Source organism: Thrips palmi, unplaced genomic scaffold (genome assembly GCF_012932325.1).
Source record: "Thrips palmi isolate BJ-2018 unplaced genomic scaffold, TpBJ-2018v1 HiC_scaffold_1, whole genome shotgun sequence".
NCBI classification, from domain to species: domain Eukaryota; kingdom Metazoa; phylum Arthropoda; class Insecta; order Thysanoptera; family Thripidae; genus Thrips; species Thrips palmi.
In genome coordinates, this window is record NW_023144620.1 from 5,155,649 (window position 1) to 5,174,203 (window position 18,555).

Consider the following 18,555-nt stretch of genomic DNA (forward strand, 5'->3'; position numbering starts at 1 on the left):
GACCTTCCTTTAGCATGCCTTTGTTACGGAGTGCGATTATTTGCCTTAGTTTGGGAGCAGTTTTGCCACAAAGTTGATCAAAACACGATTTTTCAGACATTTGTGACCGTTTTGATCAACTTTGCGGCAAAACTGCTCCCAAACTAAGGCAGATAATCGCACTCCGTAACAAAGGCATGCTAAAGAAAGGTCTAAAGACCAATTGCCCGTTGACGGAGGACGATTTACCGCCTCGGACCAGACGCAGTGGATGCTTAAAGTCGGCTCAAAACACGATTTTTCACAGACATTTGTGACTGTTTAGACCAACTTTGCGGCAGTACTGCTTCCAAACTGAGGCAGATAATTGCACTCCGTAACAAAGGCATGCAAAAGGAAGGTCCAAAGACCAATTGCCCGTTGAGGGAGGGCGATTTACCGCCTCAGATCAGAAGCAGTGGATGCTTAAAGTCGACCCAAAACACGATCTTTTACACACATTTGTGACCGTTTTGATCAACTTTGCGGCATTTAAGCAGCCAGTGCTCGGCGTGTGGGCCAGCCGGGAAACCACCGCGACCCCAGGCGACCCCAGCCACCTCGCCGCGACCCCTCAAAATTTTTTCGCGACCCCATTTGGGGTCGCGACCCCAAGGTTGGGAACCGCTGAGCTAGAGGGGCAAGTAGGGGCACTTTTAGAATCGGGGCAACGAGACAAAGGCAACGGTGCTAGTTTGGAGCGTATTTCTAGTGTTTGGGCGAGTCGATCAAGTTCCCCCCGACTTGCCCCCGAGTTACCCCTGAGTTCCCCCCGACTTGCCCCCGAGTTCCCCCCGAGTTCCCCCCGACTTGCCCCTGAGTTCCCCCCGACTTGCCCCTGAGTTCCCCCCGACTTCCCCCCGAGTTCCCCCCGAGTTCCCCCCGAGTTCCCCCCGACTTCCCCTTGAGTTACCCCCGAGTTACCCCCGAGTTACCCCTGAGTTACCCCCGAGTTACCCCCGAGTTGACCTGGCCCTCAGTCTGTCAGGGGTGGCGCTGGCCGGTGTAGGGCCCGACCTTCAGACGCGTGCGGCTGCACCGGACTGCACAGTGGAGCGGGCCAGAAACACGAGACTCGCTTGGAAGGGCGGGTCTGGCAGCCGGAGCGTGGCAGCGTGGCGAAATTGGTCCAAAGATTCGGTTCTTTCCAGAGTCCGTGCGGGCGGAGGCGGACCCGGCAGTCCATCCCTTGCGACGGTTTTCCCATCTGGCCTGCCCGTCGTCGTCGTCGTCGTCGTCGCATCGAATGACAGCCACATGCCGGCCTTGACGGCGAGGGTCGGGGCCACGGCCGCCACCCACCAGCACGCCGACGGGGAGAGCCGAAAACCGCTGCGGACGCCGGGCCTCACTCTCAGATGCTCCTTTCAGATTGCCCCCCCCCCCTCCCCAGCCCCACCTGGCCGAGCCGCACCGGTGACTGCCCCTTTTAAGTTTCCCTCCCTCTGTCCTTGGTCCTTGTCGCTCGGCAAGGCGATTAACGATCTCTCTCTCTTTGTCCGACTGCGACTCCCTCGCCCGCTCCCCCGCCTCCGTTTATTTTAATTCTATTTTCATCCGAGCTTGTCCGGGACAAAAGCTTGTGAATGCAAAGGACGTATCGGGACCCTCCCTCCCTTTTCTGCAGCCGCGACATGCATTATCGCCATTTGCTTCCGCCGAGGAGAATCCCTGATGAAGTCGGACCGCGCGCATCTGCCGGAACACACACACAAAAAAATAAAAAAAATAAGGAGACGGTGCCTTTTGCGGGTGAAACGCGATCCGGAGCGCCCGCGGAGTCGAGGGTAGGCAGCCCGGCGCGCAGCGGAGGCTGCAAGTCCCGGGGGCTGCCTACCTCGCTGCGCGCAGGGGCCCGGCCCCTTGCCCTAGCCTCGCCCCGGCCCTGGCCCTGGCTCGCCCCGGCCCGGCCCGGCCCCACCGTTGCTGCGGTGAGCTCGCGCGTCTTCTGGGGGTCCACACACATTTCAAGGCAGCAGACACGGCCACGTCAATAATTTGTGAGTGTGTGTCGTCCGTGTTTGTGTGTGTGTGTGTGTGTGTGAGAGGGAGAGAGACTTGTGTGTGTGGTGTCCCGCGGCGCAACGAGTGGTGGAGCGGGGCGGGCAGGCTCGCCGCGTCTTGGAAAACGAACCGCACGGTTTTCCCGCGTGACTTCCGGTCTGGCGCGACTTCCGTTGCAGCGTGACTTCCGGTCCCTCGCCAGTCGCTTTCGTCGGGGAGGACGGCTGTGTTGACGCTTCCGTCGTCCGCCGCGCGTTTTGTTTGTTTGTTTGTTTGTTTGTTTGTTGTCGTTCCGTTCGCGGTGCATTTGCGCCACTTCGATCTAACCACCACCGCGCTTCTCTGTTTCAGAAATACGTCAGCGAGGGCGTCACGGTCCGCGCCTGTTCCGATGAGTGCATCGAAAAAGGTCGGCCGAAAGCCAAGCAGTTCCCTGCTTATTTTCGCTCTTTTCGAAACTTTTTCCTCTCGTGGAAGGTGACCGTGTGTGTGTTTGTGATGCAGAGTCGTCGTGGGGCGGCTACCACTACTGCTGCAAGACGGACGCCTGCAACGGCGCCACGCCACGCGACGCCTCCCCGTTGGCGGTGCTGCTGAGCGTCGGCGTCGTCCTGTGGGGCTGGGGCCGCCAGGGGGTCGCCAACCAGCAGCGCTAGGCCCTGCTAGGCCGCACCGTCTCCGAGGCCGCCGCCACCGAGGCCGCCGCCACCGAGGCCACCGCCACCCAGTCCACCACGGTAGTCACTGACGGCCTCGCTGCGCGCACTCGCCTACTACATCCCAACCAAAACAAGAAGAAAACAAAAGAGATGAAAGAACCAGACCGGTTCTTTTGTAAAATAATAAAAAAAAAACTGCCGCTACGACGCGTCAGCAATGTCGTCGGGAATTATTATTTCAATCGCTGTCTTTTCCTCCCAGCTAATTTCTCGTTTTAGAAAAGAGTCACCTGGGGTCACGCGCTGATTTCTTTTCGTTTCCTTTACAAAAAAAAATACTTTGGAGGTGCAAAATTGCATTTTCTCTCACTGGCGTAGCCAAGACTTAGCCCTAAAAAAGCTGAAAAATGTAAAAACAAGACTTTTTGGTTGGTCAGTTTGTCAGTTTCACTGCCACATGGTCGTTTTTCGCTGCGGGAAAGAGGCTATTTTTCCGAGACGTTTGAGTGAAGCAACGCTCAACTAAATTTGCCGGACGAGAGAGGGATGAGGTGGCAATCCTGGACGAGAACTGGAGGGCGTTTTCGTGCAGCCCGAGCATTATTTCTCAGCCACGCGACCTGCGATTTTCGACTCTATTTATTTTTCCTTTTCTTTGTTCTTTATAGTTGCCTCTGTTGGTTGGTGCCTCATCTACAATTAAACGCTAACCTCCTAGCGCGGCACAATTATTTCATGTCGAAAAAAAAATAGCATGCATGCATAAAAGATATTTTCATGACTTATTCAATTTTACGGTGCTAAATGATAGCGAGTCAACGTGCTTTAATTCAGTAATTGATAGAGCGGTAAGAAAGGAAGATAGTTGAAAAATAGAAACGAATTGTGGGGCCCCATCTCGCTGCTCGCACCCCCAGCCCCCGGCCCGGTGGAAGAGGGGCCACACACGGCAACAAATCTTGTGTTTTGATGCCAGTTCTGCAGGAGCGGTTTCCCGTAGTGTCAGTAAGGGCCTGGCAGTACCATTTAAGACCAACTAGATTAACTATGTCGTTTTTGATGAGATAAACAAACAATCCTTCGACCTGCTTTACGATATCAAGTCTGTTGTTAAAATTTTAGCAAAGTCATATTCGTATTGTTCTTTAATATTTGATATCAAACGGTCTTCCAAATCTGCTATTTTCACTGGTTTGTGTCGTGTTGGAGTCAACATATGCTTGGAAACATCATTACTGGTTAAAAAGGTGGTCTGTAAGAGCCCAAAAAGAAGCGCGCCAAAATTGATCTCGGCTACCATCACCCACCCGAAAGTAGTAGTGAATGCGGTCCACACATGAGAACCAGCCGCTACGGAGGATTGATTGAACTTTCCAAGCGAAATCCCCTTCGACATGCGATTAAAATGGATTTCATCAGTCCTTTTTGAACAATCTGCCCGTTTTTCGAGTGAGCTTTCTACGTGCGACGGGTTTGTTTCTGTCAAATTTTCAATGCCTATTATTATAGAGCGACTAGCTTCATTTATTTTACTACGATCCAGCTTTCGTAACACATACATTATGTACTTACGGAGGAGTAAATAAGTTATTGATACTCAGAAATATAGAATAATAACATTGCAGAATAATTTGATTGACATCAATCAGTTGTGCAGTAACAGCACGCAAAAGAAAAATTCTACCACTCGCTGATTTATTCCATTCACAGTAAAGGTAAACTCCACAATTTGTGAGGTGGCCTGGTCGCCTAAATGGCAGCTATTTACAGACAGTGCCCCAGCGAACCAATATTTGAAAACGCCGGCCACCTGCACGAACCGTGGAGCTTACTCTTACTGTGTCGTTTTGTATTATTGATTGATCCTTAGAGAAAAGTATATTATTAACGTTACAAATTCGATTCTAAGTGTTAAATTTTGACGTATGTCTTGTTTTAAAATGTACCTATCGCTGAAGTTAGTTTTCTTCGTTTTTGTAATATGTCTGTTATTATCACTAGAGGGTCGAACAAACCGGAAGGATCTTCAACCGTTCTCTCTGTCACGTAGCAGGTCAAGACGAAGGGCAAAATGATGGACAAAATGAAGCTCGTATTTCGAACGGGGAAACGTCCTTCGAGTTCCAAAAAGTCAGGGTGGGATTTGCTAAAACAATGCCCCCCCCCCCGCGACCTTCTAGTGTAATAACGCATGGAGAAAAAAAAGTTATGAATAATAATCAAGTATCGAGTATATTATGAGCTAATATAAATTCATTCCAAGATTTTTATAATGCCTGCATACCAAGCTCATTTGATATGCAACAAATGGTCGTCAGGGCAGGAGCCTGCGGGCCATTTCTTGCATTAGTGAAATTGAAACTAAATGAGTTCGTTCAGTTAGAGTGCACTTTTTCATGTGGAAGCTACTGCTGAAACTTGATGCTTTCGGTAGACTTTTTGATTGAAAGCACCAATATAAAAATACGAGGTACTTCCCTCTTGTTGATGCCACCTCCTCCTTTGCATCGGCGCGCGAGGAACATGGCGGGGAAGTCTTAACTGCACGTTTTTAGTCGGTAGAGAACAAAACGGAGCTAGCAATCTTGTCGAATCTATTTCATTGTGGTTATTTAAGATACCAAAATTGTAAGTCAAGAAAATAAAAAAAAATAACGGTGGAAATTTTGTGTGGACTTTCTTTCCTTCTTTCTCCCAGAGTTTCCCCGTCAAGAACGGCCGGAGTTAACCATGGTCCTGCAGGTGCACGCGTGCCGCGGCTCAAGCCCCGTCGTACACGGCTCTGTCCTGTCCAAATGGTCCGCGGTCCCGCTCGGCTGGGCGGCTGGGTGCCTCGTTTTAGAATCTACACGCTTTGGTGCGCTTCCCGTTTCGATTCACACAAGCGTGGGGATTCTGCAGCGAGTCGCCCGGCCCTACAACACGCACGCCCTGCGACTGACATCACAACCAGGTGGGTCTTCTCTTCAAAGTAAACACGCTTCCACACAAACCGCCGGGCGAAAGCGGTGCCCGAGCCGTGGAAAACGGCCGGGAGAGAGGAGGGACGGGAGCTAGAAGAAGTCACATTTGCTACACTGTCTGCGACAAGGCCTGCGAGCGATCACGGCACACTTCCCCCAGATAATGAGTGAAACTCTCCGGTCGCGTCCTTGTCGACGCGCCTTCCACCGGAGGCTGCCCGAGGCTGCCGGAGACCTCCACTCGAACAACAAGACACATTGGAACAAGGGGTCGCTGATTGGAGAGTGGGCCGGCTCGGCTTCGCTTGGCTCGGCCGGATGGAACTCCAACAACTCTTCGTAAAGGGCCAAGGGAAAGGGCGCTCCAGTGTAGCTTTTTTATGACGACAGAGAACCGCGGGGCGAAAAGCTATCTGCTTAATCAGGGGGACGGACGGCTCTAGAAAGCTTTCCGGTCACCTCGGCGCCTCGGCCGCCGCGCCACTGACGCCAGCGCCCTCTGCCGGCGCGCCCGTGAACCGCGTGGAGCGGCGAGCGAAGCGGCAGGGAAGGCGACGGCGAGGCGACCCCGAGCGAGGAGTATCGCCGAACATCACCGCCCGCAGCGACCCACAGAGCGCGCTACAAGTCGGCAGGCTACTAACCTCCATCATCGCATTCCCTGCCTCTTGATGGCTCAGCGCAAGGATTCGATACCGTTTTGGTAAATGAAAGCTGGTGTTATTGAAGCTACGGAGCATTAAAGCTGGCTCGTCTGAGGAAAATCGATCAGGGTTGCATGCACTGACTTCATCCTTAGTTTCTGATATTTCGCAAAATTGGGGCCTATTTTACGTAACTCGGGTTCTCTCGTTCGAATACTTTTTCCACAGCAAATAAAAAAGAAATATTTTCAATCGTGTTTTCTGTACGCGTCATTCAGAATTTTAAGTTCGTTGGCAAATTTTCGTGTAACTTGTCAATGTTTACTATGTGGCAAGAAAACAGCAGACGAGAACAGCTGAGGAGCAGACGACGGACAACGCAAGTCAGCGCCCTGTCGCATTGGCTGGCATTGGCGACCTCCTTTCCCCCGCCCCCCGCCGCCTCGCCCCTCGCCATGCAGGCTCCCCCCTCCACCACAGAATTGCGTTGCATCTGTGCTTCGCCCTGCCCTTTGCCCTTGTCGAGGATTGAACCAAAATTGTTACCCGACAGTTTTCTGAAAATCACGAATTGTCACTTCCAAAAAACGATTTTTGAGGTTACTGGAATTTTTTCTCTCTCCGTAACAGACAGACTGCAGTCAAGGTTCTTACGTCTATCAATCAATTAACCATCCGCATGACGTCACAGTGTATTGTAGTGATGGCAAGTGCAAATGTTTGGCGACGAGGACAAATTATGAGATTTGGGACAGAATTACTGAGTAATTCAGCTCTTGCGTGAGTATTATACTTATTTATTACATTGTAGTCGCGTATAGAGTCGTTCGCACTGTGTTTTAGCCAACATTTCATTTACAATATTGAAAGAGAAAACGGGCGAATCATGTCCAGAAGGCAGCAGGCTTTGTTGCGGTGTCTGCCGATAACCTTGAGCGTGTGAAGATTTTGTTTCGTGTGCCATTTGTTCAAAGATTCTCAGACTATTAAATGATGAATGGAGAGTCGTAATTTATGGTGGAGTTCTTGAAGTTTGGACATAGTTTGGAACGAGTGTCATTCATGTCTTGCGTGGTTCGGAACGTGAATATGCAATGCTTGGGCCTACGGGGGATCGGAAAACTCCTCGAGAAAGTGACATCTTTCCCCGAAAAAAGTAGGTCATGGTGATGTTATATTGCTCAATACCTCTTGAATGAAAAGTTGTCTGGGGAAAACTGTTTGGACATGTCGTTGTAGAATTTAATTTAAAGCTTCTAGGGACTGCCTTTATAGAATCTAGCTTGTTGACTCTCTATTGAGTTCGCAAGCTGTTTGGTATCAGGCTAGCAGAAGTACCTTCCATTGGGCAGTCAGGCAGGAGTCAGTCCCCCGCGCAGTCGTCATATTGGTCACGTTTCGAACAAGGATTCGATATCCATGCAAAAATGAATGATTGTTGAAGTTCTTGACATGTTCAAAATAGCAAAATATGGTGAGCATTGTGGATTGTGTTTGTGCGGCCGACGAATCAGTGAACTCTGTGTTGGCAACAAGAAATAAAGCAGTTGTGACATTGGGTGACCATGAAATGGCACGTATCAACGCGACTTGTTCTCAATGAAACAAATTCTCGCCTTTGTTCAATGGTAGTGTGTGTTTAGGTTATCTGTTTGGTTTCTCTCGTAGGTTTGATGCTTCTGTGAATATTTCAAGAGTTGTTTAGTTGCATTTATTGTCATGAGTCTTTGGTTGTGTCACTACCATTATGTGTCTTTTCAGACTCAGCTGATGTGCCTAGTGCTTGGTGATGATCAGTGTGAAACAAGTTAACAAAGTCCACCAAAAGTTATGGTGGTGTGGGGAACAGCATTTATATTCATTTCGTATTATTATGAAGTGGAACCTGGTTCAAACAGGTATGAAGATATTTTGGAATTACTTTACAAACTGGGCCATTTGTAAACAACAGAGGTTTATTTATAAATCATCCTTCATCTTCATGTTTTTGTTATCCTTTGGTTTCATTTCTTTGAGATAATCCTTTGTTTACTGTTGGTGAACTTTGATTTGCTTTAAAGTATACCTTCTGTGTATTGCATAGTACAAAATTTTATTTCTGACCTGTTGGATGTTATGGTTTTGCACATATTTTGCTATCAGTTGATTTTTGTCCAGACAATTCCAATAGTGGCTACCTTTCTGAATACACCTGTTTTCAATTCATAATAGCTGTTTCATGAGCTGCTTTGTTAATTCCTTACATTTTCTTTCTTGGAATAAAAACATCACTTTGTGCTCAATTATCTCTCTTCTCTATAAATTTTGTTCTCTGCTGTGAAATTAAATAGCAATTTTGTTCTCAAATTTTGTTTCAGGTCTGGAGGTGAGAGCCTATGATACCAGTTGATTTTATTCATTGAGTAGGCCATGGAGAGTCAAGCCACTGGTTCTGGTCTTGAGGAAGGCCCATCACATCATGCTCGGAGGCCTATGAATGCCTTCCTCATATTTTGCAAACGACATCGTCCTATTGTTCGTGAGCGTTATCCTCATCTCGAAAACAGAGCAGTTACAAAGATACTTGGGGAATGGTGGGCAAATTTAGAACGTGAAGAGAAAGCATCTTACACTGAATTGGCAGCCCAGGTATAATTGAATTTTATCGTCTAGATATCAATTTTTGGTTGAGTTATTCTTTTCTCATTCTTTTGTGATTGTTTCAGTACAAGGATGCATTTTTGAAAGCTCACCCAGATTTTAAGTGGTATAAACTTCCAGCTCCACCTTTGCGCCTCTTGAATACAAGGCCAAATAACACAGTGAAAGCTCCCAAACCATCTACAGGTGTCATCACCCCTGGAAAGCTTGCGGGTAAGCTGCCTCATGTTCCTGAACAAGGGAGAAAAAAGATGTTGAAAGAGCTCTCAGTTATTTATCTTTGCCCTACAGATGAGACACAGCTCGGTGGACTGAGTAGCCTGCTTGCTGCCACATCGTCAACTTCATCTGCATCTTCAAGTGCTTGTGCAACTGTAACAGAAAGCAGCCCTGTAAACAGTGCATCAGAGTGTGGACATCACCCTAGTGAAAAAGACAGTGGAGCTGTTTCTGAGAACTCTGACAAAAGTGAAAATGGCTCAAAATCAACTGTTACTCTGTCAACGTCAACTAGCATTGACACATCCAAAGCCTCAAAGGTGGCTCCAACTGTGGCTGTTACTCATGACACTTTGACAACTCCAACAATTTCATCAGCAGGGCGACAATCTTCAGTGCCAAATGTGCCTGCAATTCCTTCAACGCCTAACTTGCCCATCTTCCCCATGCAGCCCTTGACCTTGAACATTATCTCCTCTGACTCTCCTACATCAGCTAGTGCTGCATCTCTTCTTGTTGACCTCAATGTTACTGCAGGTTCAGTGCAGAAATCCCCTCCAGCTCTTGCTTTATCTTCTAAGATGACAAATCTTCCTTCACCTCCCTCTACTCCTCCATCGCCACTTACCCCCAATAATCCTAATGTACCACGGCCTCCGAAGAAACGGTACCTTCAACAGGCACTTGTTGCATCCATGCATGATGTAAGTACTTTGTTTAATTCTTGTTTAATGCTTTATCCTGCTCGCAATAATGAAACATGTTATATTTCTAGGGTGGAGAGCCTGAAAGCCCTTCACACTCAGCTTACAGTGATGACAATGAGGGCAAGATGGTGGTGTCTCCTGCTTTGCACTTTGATTTCAACAAAATACTTACTAAAAATGAAAATGGTGGGGATGGCCCTGATCTCTCCCCTTCAAATGAGCCGCAAAATGAGGACATCTCAAAAACTGAAAATTCAGATGAAATTCAAAATGCACTCAAGGCTGAGGGTGAAGATGATTGTAAAGAAACAACGTTTCAAACATCACAACAACAATTAATTGAACGAGTAGTTGACCGCCTCTGTCGTTTCTCCGGGAAAATGCCTTTAAATACGCCTGAAAGTTCTGCTGAAATGGAAGGGGATCATGCAATGACTTCTTCGGAAGCTGTTCCACCCAATAGCTGCTCTGAAGAAGGTTCTAACCAGCATTTGAAAGAAGACAAGGAGTCGCTCGAGGTTCAATGTAAAGTTGAAAGTAAAGGAGAAGTGGGCGAGTTGAAGAATATTATACCTGATGATCCTGGTAAGAGCAGTGCGCAGGTAGTCAAACAGCTAACATTCGACCATGAATTGTCTGATGACAATGCAGCTGCATCTGTGGAAATCACAACTTCAAATGTAGAAACTGTCTCAACTGAGGTAAATAAAATTGAGATTGAACAGGCTATCTCAGGCACTTCTAAAGGGAGCTGTTTCACAGTCAGTGCTACTGGAAGTACTGTTTCGTATGAACCTATTCTACAGAAAACTGAACATGCCACTATTCCTTCTGGTCTTACCTCAAGTAACATTTCTGAAATTCAGAGCATTGTTGGGCAAGTTGATACCAGCTGCATAGAACACTGTGACAGTGATGAAGTTGCAGCAGCAGTGGGTCTTTTGAGTCTTCCCTTTAAAACTGTTGTCAGCCCTTCAGAAAGTATGGAAAGTGGTGAAGAAGCTGATGATGGAGAACAAGGCAATATGTCTCAGAGTTCCAATCCCAGTTCTGAGGGGAGGAGGAGCTCCTCTCGAGCTTGTAAGGGGCAAAGATATCGAGAGTTTATGATGGAGGGAGGCCTCACAAGAGGTCGCAAAGGCCGAAGAGGAATGTTCAAGTAAGCTCCTACTTTACACTTGTTTTATGGTTCTCTTCATTTTTGTTTTTATTTACGTGTGTAATGTTTTTTGCTATATTTCTTTTCCAGACAAGAAGATATGGTCAACAGTTTCCTCTCACCTCAAAAGTTTAAGGAACACAGAGAATATTTTCAAAGTGGAAGTGGCTCTTTTCAACTGGATATGTACAAAAAAGGCTCAAGGAAAGATCATTCATTTAAAAGAAGGTCTGAGGATCAGGATTGTTTACCCTTCGGAAAATCAAGGAAAACTGATACTGAGACTCATGGCCCTGGGTCTAATCTTGGTTCCCTCATGCATTCTGGATCATCTGGAAACTTTGGCCAAAATATGCAGCTGCAGTTCATCCCTGCCAGCTCAGCTGATGACTCCCTTAATAGAGTTCTTCACTTGGAAGGAGCTATCACCTCTCCTGTGACATCCACCCCTGCTTCAACAACAGAATTGCAAAAGGAAACTTCTCATCAGGAATATAATCAATTTGGAGACAGTGCAAACCTGGAGGACAGTCCTTCAGGACAGGCTAATTCTAGTAGTCACATAGGTCTCCCTGAAAAGCAGGAATCCGCAGTTATAAGCAAGCCCATTAAGAACAAACCCTACAAGATCGTAAAAAAGAAAAACCTCATGAAAAAAAATAGGTAACTAATGATATAATAAATTTATTTTAATATTATTTTATACATGTTTAGTTTGTCTAATTTTGGCAACACTTTTCAGCTTTGATAAGAATGCAAGCAGCCCTTCCACTTTGGGTTTCGACTCATTGCAGGGTTCCCAATCTCGGTAAGTGAAATACAGCTGGATACAAATTTTCAGTCCCTGGGGTCGTATAAGTTTTGTCTATCTGTGTTCCTTTTTTTTTTTGGACTAACCTTTTTTACTCTGGTAACTTTCAGTGACTTCAATTTAGAAGAACGTATTGGTGCTCTTCCTGCTCTCAGTTTGGAACAGTTTCAACAAAGGAAGAAAGCTCGAAAGAAAAGAACAAGTGATAGCACGGTGTCTGATCATGATCGAATGAGATCTCAAGATTATCTGCCCAAAGTCTCCAGGAAGCATCGTTTTCATCATAGTGCAAAGAGTTCTTCTTTTGTTAGTGACATGCCAAAGTCTAGTCAGATAAACTTCATGAAACTGGGTGAATCAGTTGCCTCTCACAATGTTTTTAATGAGACAAACAATAATGACCCCTCAAGTGTACCATCCAAAAGATTGCAAGAAAGTGAAGGGAAAGATATAGGGGGTGTGCCAGATAAATTTTCATTTAGAAAGAAAGTGAGGAACGAAGCCTTGCAAGCAAAGAGTAGTGACCTGTGGAATACTGAGATGAGGCTGTTTGATGGTACCGGCACATTGAAACGAAGAAGCGGTTTGAAAAAGATCAGATGCTCAGCAGATGCTACATCCCCAAATCCATCTGTTATGAGACTATCAGGCAATTCGGGAACCAATTCTACCAGTCTTGCAGTCACCGTTACTTGCAGTAGCAGATGTCCAACTGATTCTCATGGAACCCCGACGACAATGAACAATAATAACATCACCAACAAAAATGAAGGTAGTTCTTTTTCCCACTATCATCTTGATCCTTTTCAGTAAACTTTGAATTAATGAGAATTTTTTAAATTTCAGATGCTCATTCCTTGTTACCAAGCTTAGTGGGAAGTCAGAAGAGGAAAGCTCGTAAGCAGAGTATAACTAGACGCACACCGGGGTCTGCAGCAAGCATGAAAGGTATTATTATTAAGAGAGTTTTCATATTGCCTGGTGTGTTAAGCTAGCAATATCCAAAAATTGCCATTTACCATTTGTTTAGATACTGCTGTCCTGGAGCCATCAGTTATATGTGACGTCTTTGGTCTGGCCACCCTTGCTGAAGTTGCTGCTGCCAAAGTTCACCTGTGAATTTATTCATCAAGTAAAAGATTAACACAACTCTATCCCTAAAGTATTTTTTATAGAAGATTGTTATTAAATTGTTATTTGTGACTTGTTTTTTTTATCAGAATCAGACAGATCACAGTGATTCTACCACTAAATTTAGGAAATGATATTCATGTTTTAGAGGTGTTCTTTCCTTTGCACCCTATGCAACCTGAACTGTTTAGAAGTAAATCATGATTATCTGGCAAGTGTTAAATTTAAACTATATTTTAAGACAATTGTTTTCCAGATTGCTCATATTCAGCAGGAACTGAATACTGTTTCAAAATTGTAGGTATATGAACTTTGCCATCAAAGGTTAAATTGCAGACCATTGTAGGTATGATTTGTATCTAATTGCATTTGCAAGTTCATTTTTATTACAGTCGGTCCCACTAAGTGGCTCTGATATGTTTTCAAATTAATTTTCAATGCAAAAAACATCATGAGATTGTCCCATCTTTTCTTACTATATTCATGGCACTTAGATGTGACCCGACTCAAAGGCAGTGACTGGTGTTTATGTATGATGTCTATTGTCAAAGTAAAGACTGTTTGGAACCAAATGTGTATATGAACATTTCTAAGCTGGTTTGGGTAGATTTGATTTTGGTTCACATAAATTTGTGATAGGACCATGTATTTGAGTGCACACAGTAATGTAGACCTTCCTTGGTGGTGTTTCTATCTTGTTCTCTGCTTCAGGCTAGTTTCCAAAAATATAAAAGTAATTTTTTAGATTTTGCCGCAATGTTTTACATCACATCAAAAGAATGCCAGGTGTGCCTTTGCTCTTCTTTCTTTCTGCAAGTTACAACCAACTGCTAGTAAGTGACTGTTTCTTGTGGTCTGAGAGTCAAATTTGTAACTTTCTTAAAACTCAAATCTTTTTGTTGTTTTACAAAATTTGGAAGACTCTTCGATTCTAAGGTAAAAGGCTGATTGAATTTTAGTGTGGTTTGTAAGGCATTTCATAAACTTTTTTACATTTTTCCTAATAACACACTTCTTAGATTTTCCAAAGCTCAAGCAATAAATTCAATCATCTGAGTAGGAATATATTCCATCAGTAATTTGAGAACTTACAAGTGATCAGATCACTCTCAAACTCAGACTAGTTGTATCTGTTTTGTTACAATGAGCTTTTCTTTGAATTCTCTTATGACTGAGAGTGAGTGTGTAAATGGACCCTATTTTTGTGAAAAGTAATAGTTATTTTCCTGTAAATCCATTCTGAACATTTGTCTAGTTGCAATTTATCACATTGCAAACTACGATAGAAACAGTACTGCTTGTGAGATAAATGTTGTTGTTTGATCCTTGTGTCTTTGTGATACTAAATATGTAGTTGGCTTTGCTTGGTAATCTAGGTTGGACCTATTGTTAATGGACTGTCCAAATCTCTTACGTGAAAATTGACAAGTACGGTCCTGCATCAACTGTTTGAGTAGAGTTTATTGAACTTTATTTGTTCACATATCTCCTATATAAATGCATGACATTCTGGGTATGTTGAGATGGTTTTTTTGTGTGTGTTGTAGCATAAACAGAAAGCTTGGCATTTTCTTTGTTTAACATGTATTTGTTTGAATTGAAATTTATTCATTGACTGCAATGTAATTTTTATTTTGTTGCTTTTCTTTTTTTTTTAAAAAAAAAAGAGGAAGGATCTTCTATAATTGCTTTTGGTTTCATAATTGACGTTGCATTTTGTATTCAGTAAATTTAAGAATACCCAAGTGAGCTGGGTAAATGGTTGTTGAGGTATGAAGTTCATCCAGAAGTAAAGCATGTGGATCGTCTCTTGTTGGGGGACAGTCAAACTGCCTGGCTGCAACGTGCGCACTTATCAGCAACAAAAAACATGCAAACAAAGTGCAAAATGTTGCCTGCACTTGCTTCTGTGATTGTTCTGATTTCATACCCAATTTTATCATATTTGCAGAAATTGTATACTGTGAATATTTCTGTTTTATGATTCCACAGTCTCTCTTCAGATTGTGCCTTATTGGTTTGCCAATTTCTATAGTAACTTGTCCTCTCTTGCATTGTATATTCAATTACTATCTCTCATCATGTGTCTCAGGAAAGACCAATACTTTGCCATAATTTTCATTTTTCTAATAGTATGTGTTCCTTGGGACTGCCTACTTCAAAATCAGTAGACCAATGTGTGTTTGTTTTGTGGATACACCTCTACAAAATTTAAACTGTTTGAATTTGGATTAGTGTGGAAAAACTAGACTTACCATTTAGTACTGCCTTATTTCTTTAACCTTAAATTCAATGTAACTTGTTTCTTTCTAAGTGAAAGGACCACGCTAAGTTCTGCTTGGTACAATTACGTCTTTAAAACAATAACTATTTTTTGTCAAGTATTTTTAGATGTAACTACTTGAACTTGATGTTTTGTGATAAATTTTTAGTCTAAACCTCAATTAGTGGTAGGTTCAATCAATTAATTTCTGCACTTAGTTTGTAGTTGGGCTGTTGAAAATAATAATAATTTCATTTTCTCTTTACTGAGCACTGCGGGTTTAATAATTTAGCAATAATATGCTGCACCATTCCCCATATTGCTTCTTTTAGTTTTAAAGGGCCTCAGTTTCTAGTTTCAAGATAACTCGAGAAATTGAGCTTTTACTTCACTCACTGTCTTTTACCACAGTTGCTTCAGCTTCTTTCCCCTCCGCCACGGCACTAGTTCTTGACCAAATAGACCCCACATTTCTTTTCACGTGTGTTTTGGCTTTTATAATTAAATGGACTTAATATAAGATTTTGTGGTTTCCTGTTAGTTGTAATTAAGCGAAATATCTTGTATCTCAATGGCATTATCACCAAAATTTGACCTCTTCTGTTTTTGTTTATCTTGTCAATTGGAACGTTCTATTGAGGAATTCCCAGTTGTATGTTTTTTGTTTTGTTTTTCTTTTATTGCTTTAAGAGACTCTTGAAGCTGAGAAGTGGGTCAGATTTTAGTGGACTTTTTATGTTCACATTGAGAGTTATTCCAAAGTGAATCTTAACCATTTATTTGAAAACCTGCGTTGACAATATTACCCAAAGATCTGAAAGCAGAGGGAAAATGTATAGTTTCTTAGCCTTGAAATGTGTTACCTTGATATTTTCTTTTATATCTGACACATTTATGGCTATATAATGTCATATCAGAAGCCTCCAAACCATGATAAATTTGGGGCCATATTTTCTTATTGTTTGTTGTTGACCTGCTGCGAAGTATGTTAAACATGGATCGAGCTGGACATTATGCAATGGTTTTATGGAACTTGTTTGTTAGATGAGAATAACCATAAGACTGGTGGCTCATGGATTGAAACATGGTTCAATTAATTTGTAAGAATTTGAGTCATTGTATTCCTGTTGTGTAAGTACAACTTTGGTTGCAGGTTGCTGATGCATGTGATTTTCTACATTTTACCTCGTAGTTTTCCTCACACATACTAGGACTTTCTTTGAAAATGAGATGTTGCAAGGGAAAAGAATAAGTTTTCAGGGGCATAAGAAAAGAACAGAGCTATTGATTAATGTCATTTACAAAGGAGACATAATTATGAGAAATGGTTTTTACAATGTTTCTGTTTGATCTTAAAGAGTTTTGTGTTTTGTTTCCAATCATTTTAAAATTTTAAAATGTCTAGAAGGTGTTATATTTTGTTTTTCAATACAATTCTATGGATGTTATTATTTTAGTCAATCTTCGTGTGTGGATAAATTCCTGATTTCAGTAAAACTGAACATTTGAGAGAAAATAAATACAAAGATGTTGTCACTTGTGTTAATGTTGTCCATTATACAGTAGCTGTACTATTTTATTAATTTGGTGCTGTTTTAGTTGAAGTAACGCTGGAGCTTCTCAGGTTGATGTGTGACTTTACTTACCTCTAACATCGAAGCCATACATTTCTGAGTATTTCTTTCTTATTTAGTCAAGCTCTGTTTGTATTAGTATCATAGAATAAGTTCAATGCTTCTTAGTGGATACTCCGATTACTAAGAGGCCAGGGTCTTCTTTCCCAATCTGTTGTTACTGTTTGATAAATTTTTTAAGAGGTTCTTCTGCATCAGTGGAATGCGAGTGACCAACTGTAAATAGTTTGTTTTTGTCATTTACAATCATGAAAGTCTCCTTTGGTGCCATAATAGGGTTCTATCTTACAATATAAAAGTTGTAAACAACTTCTTTATTGATTTGTCTGTTATGTCTGTTACGTTTTCCTGTATATTTTAATGAAGTTTTAAGTTGTTCATGTTTTAAATCTGATTTTGATGGTGATGTAATGTGTGCAAAGAAAAACTAATTGTTAAATGCCTCAATAATTACAAATGTTATTTGTTGTTTTTTTTTTCTCTAAATTTTACTGTGTCAGAAACTCCCTGAATTTGCCAGTAGTACTTGGATAATCACAAGGTGTATTTATGTTTACTAAACTGTAAATATTGGCACATAGCATAGCTATGCAAGTGCTCAATTTAAATTTAATATGAACTATGATAAAAATGGAAGTACTGTATAAGAATGAAGCTTGTTGGCTGTTGTCTGAAGTGTTTCAGACTGAATGTTTTAAGTCCATTTAGCTCATTGGCTGAACTTAGTACCCAGTTGGTGAAGTCATTTATATACCTTCTCTATGGCCTATGTCCCAAATATTTTTGATTAGTGTACTTCAAAATTCTGGGACCACTATTGTAGATTAACAAAAACAACTTCACTATAAAAAAAAAATTCCGTCAAATTTATGTACAGTATGTTTATCCTTACTGCTTTTAGTTCTTGTTTAGTTTTGTTCAAACATTCAGGCTGTTGATTTCCTTCCATGTTCACAACCCCTTTTTCTGTACTACTCAATTACATTTTTGTCACATGAGATGCCCTTTTTCTTTGACAAATTTTTGTAGCCATAATGTATGGGAGGAGAACAATTTGTTTGACAACAACAAATTGAACAATTTGTATGGTGTCAACACTGACCTCAAAGTCCTATGAGCTTCTGAATTGTGAACTTACAAACTAAAGAGAATGTTTCTCATTGCACTTGGCTTTCTGTGAATGACATATATCTATCTTCTATATAAATATATATATATATATAATATGTATCAAATTGTTTCAACCATGTGTATCGCATATTGTAAATAAAGTAAATTATGTTTAAGTTTCGACAGTTTTATTTCACGTTACACAAACTGTACGCTGAATCTAAACTGCTGGTCCCACTTTGCTGTTCTCGCGGGGCTGTGCTGCAGACAGAACAGACGAACAGACCCAAGGTCGAGTCACGCTGTTTGTTGATTCCTGCTTGCCTGCTTTCAGGGCTTCTTCCAACCAGTCGCCGCCCTCTCCGTCTAGTGATGGCGGCCCGAATAGTTTCTCTTGCAGGCTCAATCTCCGCGGCTTTTTCAACTTGTGGATCAGGATACCCGTTCTGCCTTGCCTTGCTCGGCTGCACCTGCACCCATGTTACCAGTGCAGGACCTGCGCTAGCGCCCCGACGGCCCGGACCGGCGACAGGGCGCGGCAGCGCGGCCGGCCCCCTCCCCCTCCCCCTCCCCGTCCCCGCGGCCACTGTCCG

General features: G+C 43.1%; 2 protein-coding genes across 8 annotated transcripts in view; both read left to right on the top strand.

The window, feature by feature from the left end:
* LOC117641395 overlaps nucleotides 1–3,610 on the top strand; it is a 78,073-nt gene extending 74,463 nt beyond the window's left edge. The window contains exons 4-5 of the mRNA XM_034378678.1: nucleotides 2,374–2,431; nucleotides 2,527–3,610. Coding sequence (XP_034234569.1) covers nucleotides 2,374–2,431; nucleotides 2,527–2,678 — 210 coding nt within the window. The 3' untranslated portion in view covers nucleotides 2,679–3,610. The remainder of the gene's footprint in view (nucleotides 1–2,373; nucleotides 2,432–2,526) is intronic.
* A 2,689-nt stretch (nucleotides 3,611–6,299) lies between these two features.
* LOC117653597 lies at nucleotides 6,300–18,138 on the top strand. 7 transcript variants are annotated; one of them, XM_034399428.1, is made up of 12 exons: nucleotides 6,300–6,347; nucleotides 6,919–7,068; nucleotides 8,050–8,186; nucleotides 8,646–8,916; nucleotides 8,994–9,141; nucleotides 9,220–9,851; nucleotides 9,923–11,013; nucleotides 11,104–11,676; nucleotides 11,756–11,821; nucleotides 11,935–12,596; nucleotides 12,671–12,772; nucleotides 12,855–18,138. In XM_034399428.1, the coding sequence occupies exons 4-12, from the start codon at nucleotides 8,698–8,700 to the stop codon at nucleotides 12,941–12,943; spliced, it is 3,582 nt and encodes a 1,193-aa protein (XP_034255319.1). In that variant the 5' UTR covers nucleotides 6,300–6,347; nucleotides 6,919–7,068; nucleotides 8,050–8,186; nucleotides 8,646–8,697; the 3' UTR covers nucleotides 12,944–18,138. The 7 variants fall into 7 exon arrangements, with proteins under 7 accessions (XP_034255319.1, XP_034255647.1, XP_034255479.1 ...); XM_034399588.1 differs by lacking the exons at nucleotides 6,300–6,347; nucleotides 6,919–7,068 and adding an exon at nucleotides 7,169–7,444; XM_034399507.1 differs by lacking the exons at nucleotides 6,300–6,347; nucleotides 6,919–7,068 and adding an exon at nucleotides 7,499–7,762.
* The last annotated feature ends 417 nt before the right edge of the window (nucleotides 18,139–18,555 follow it).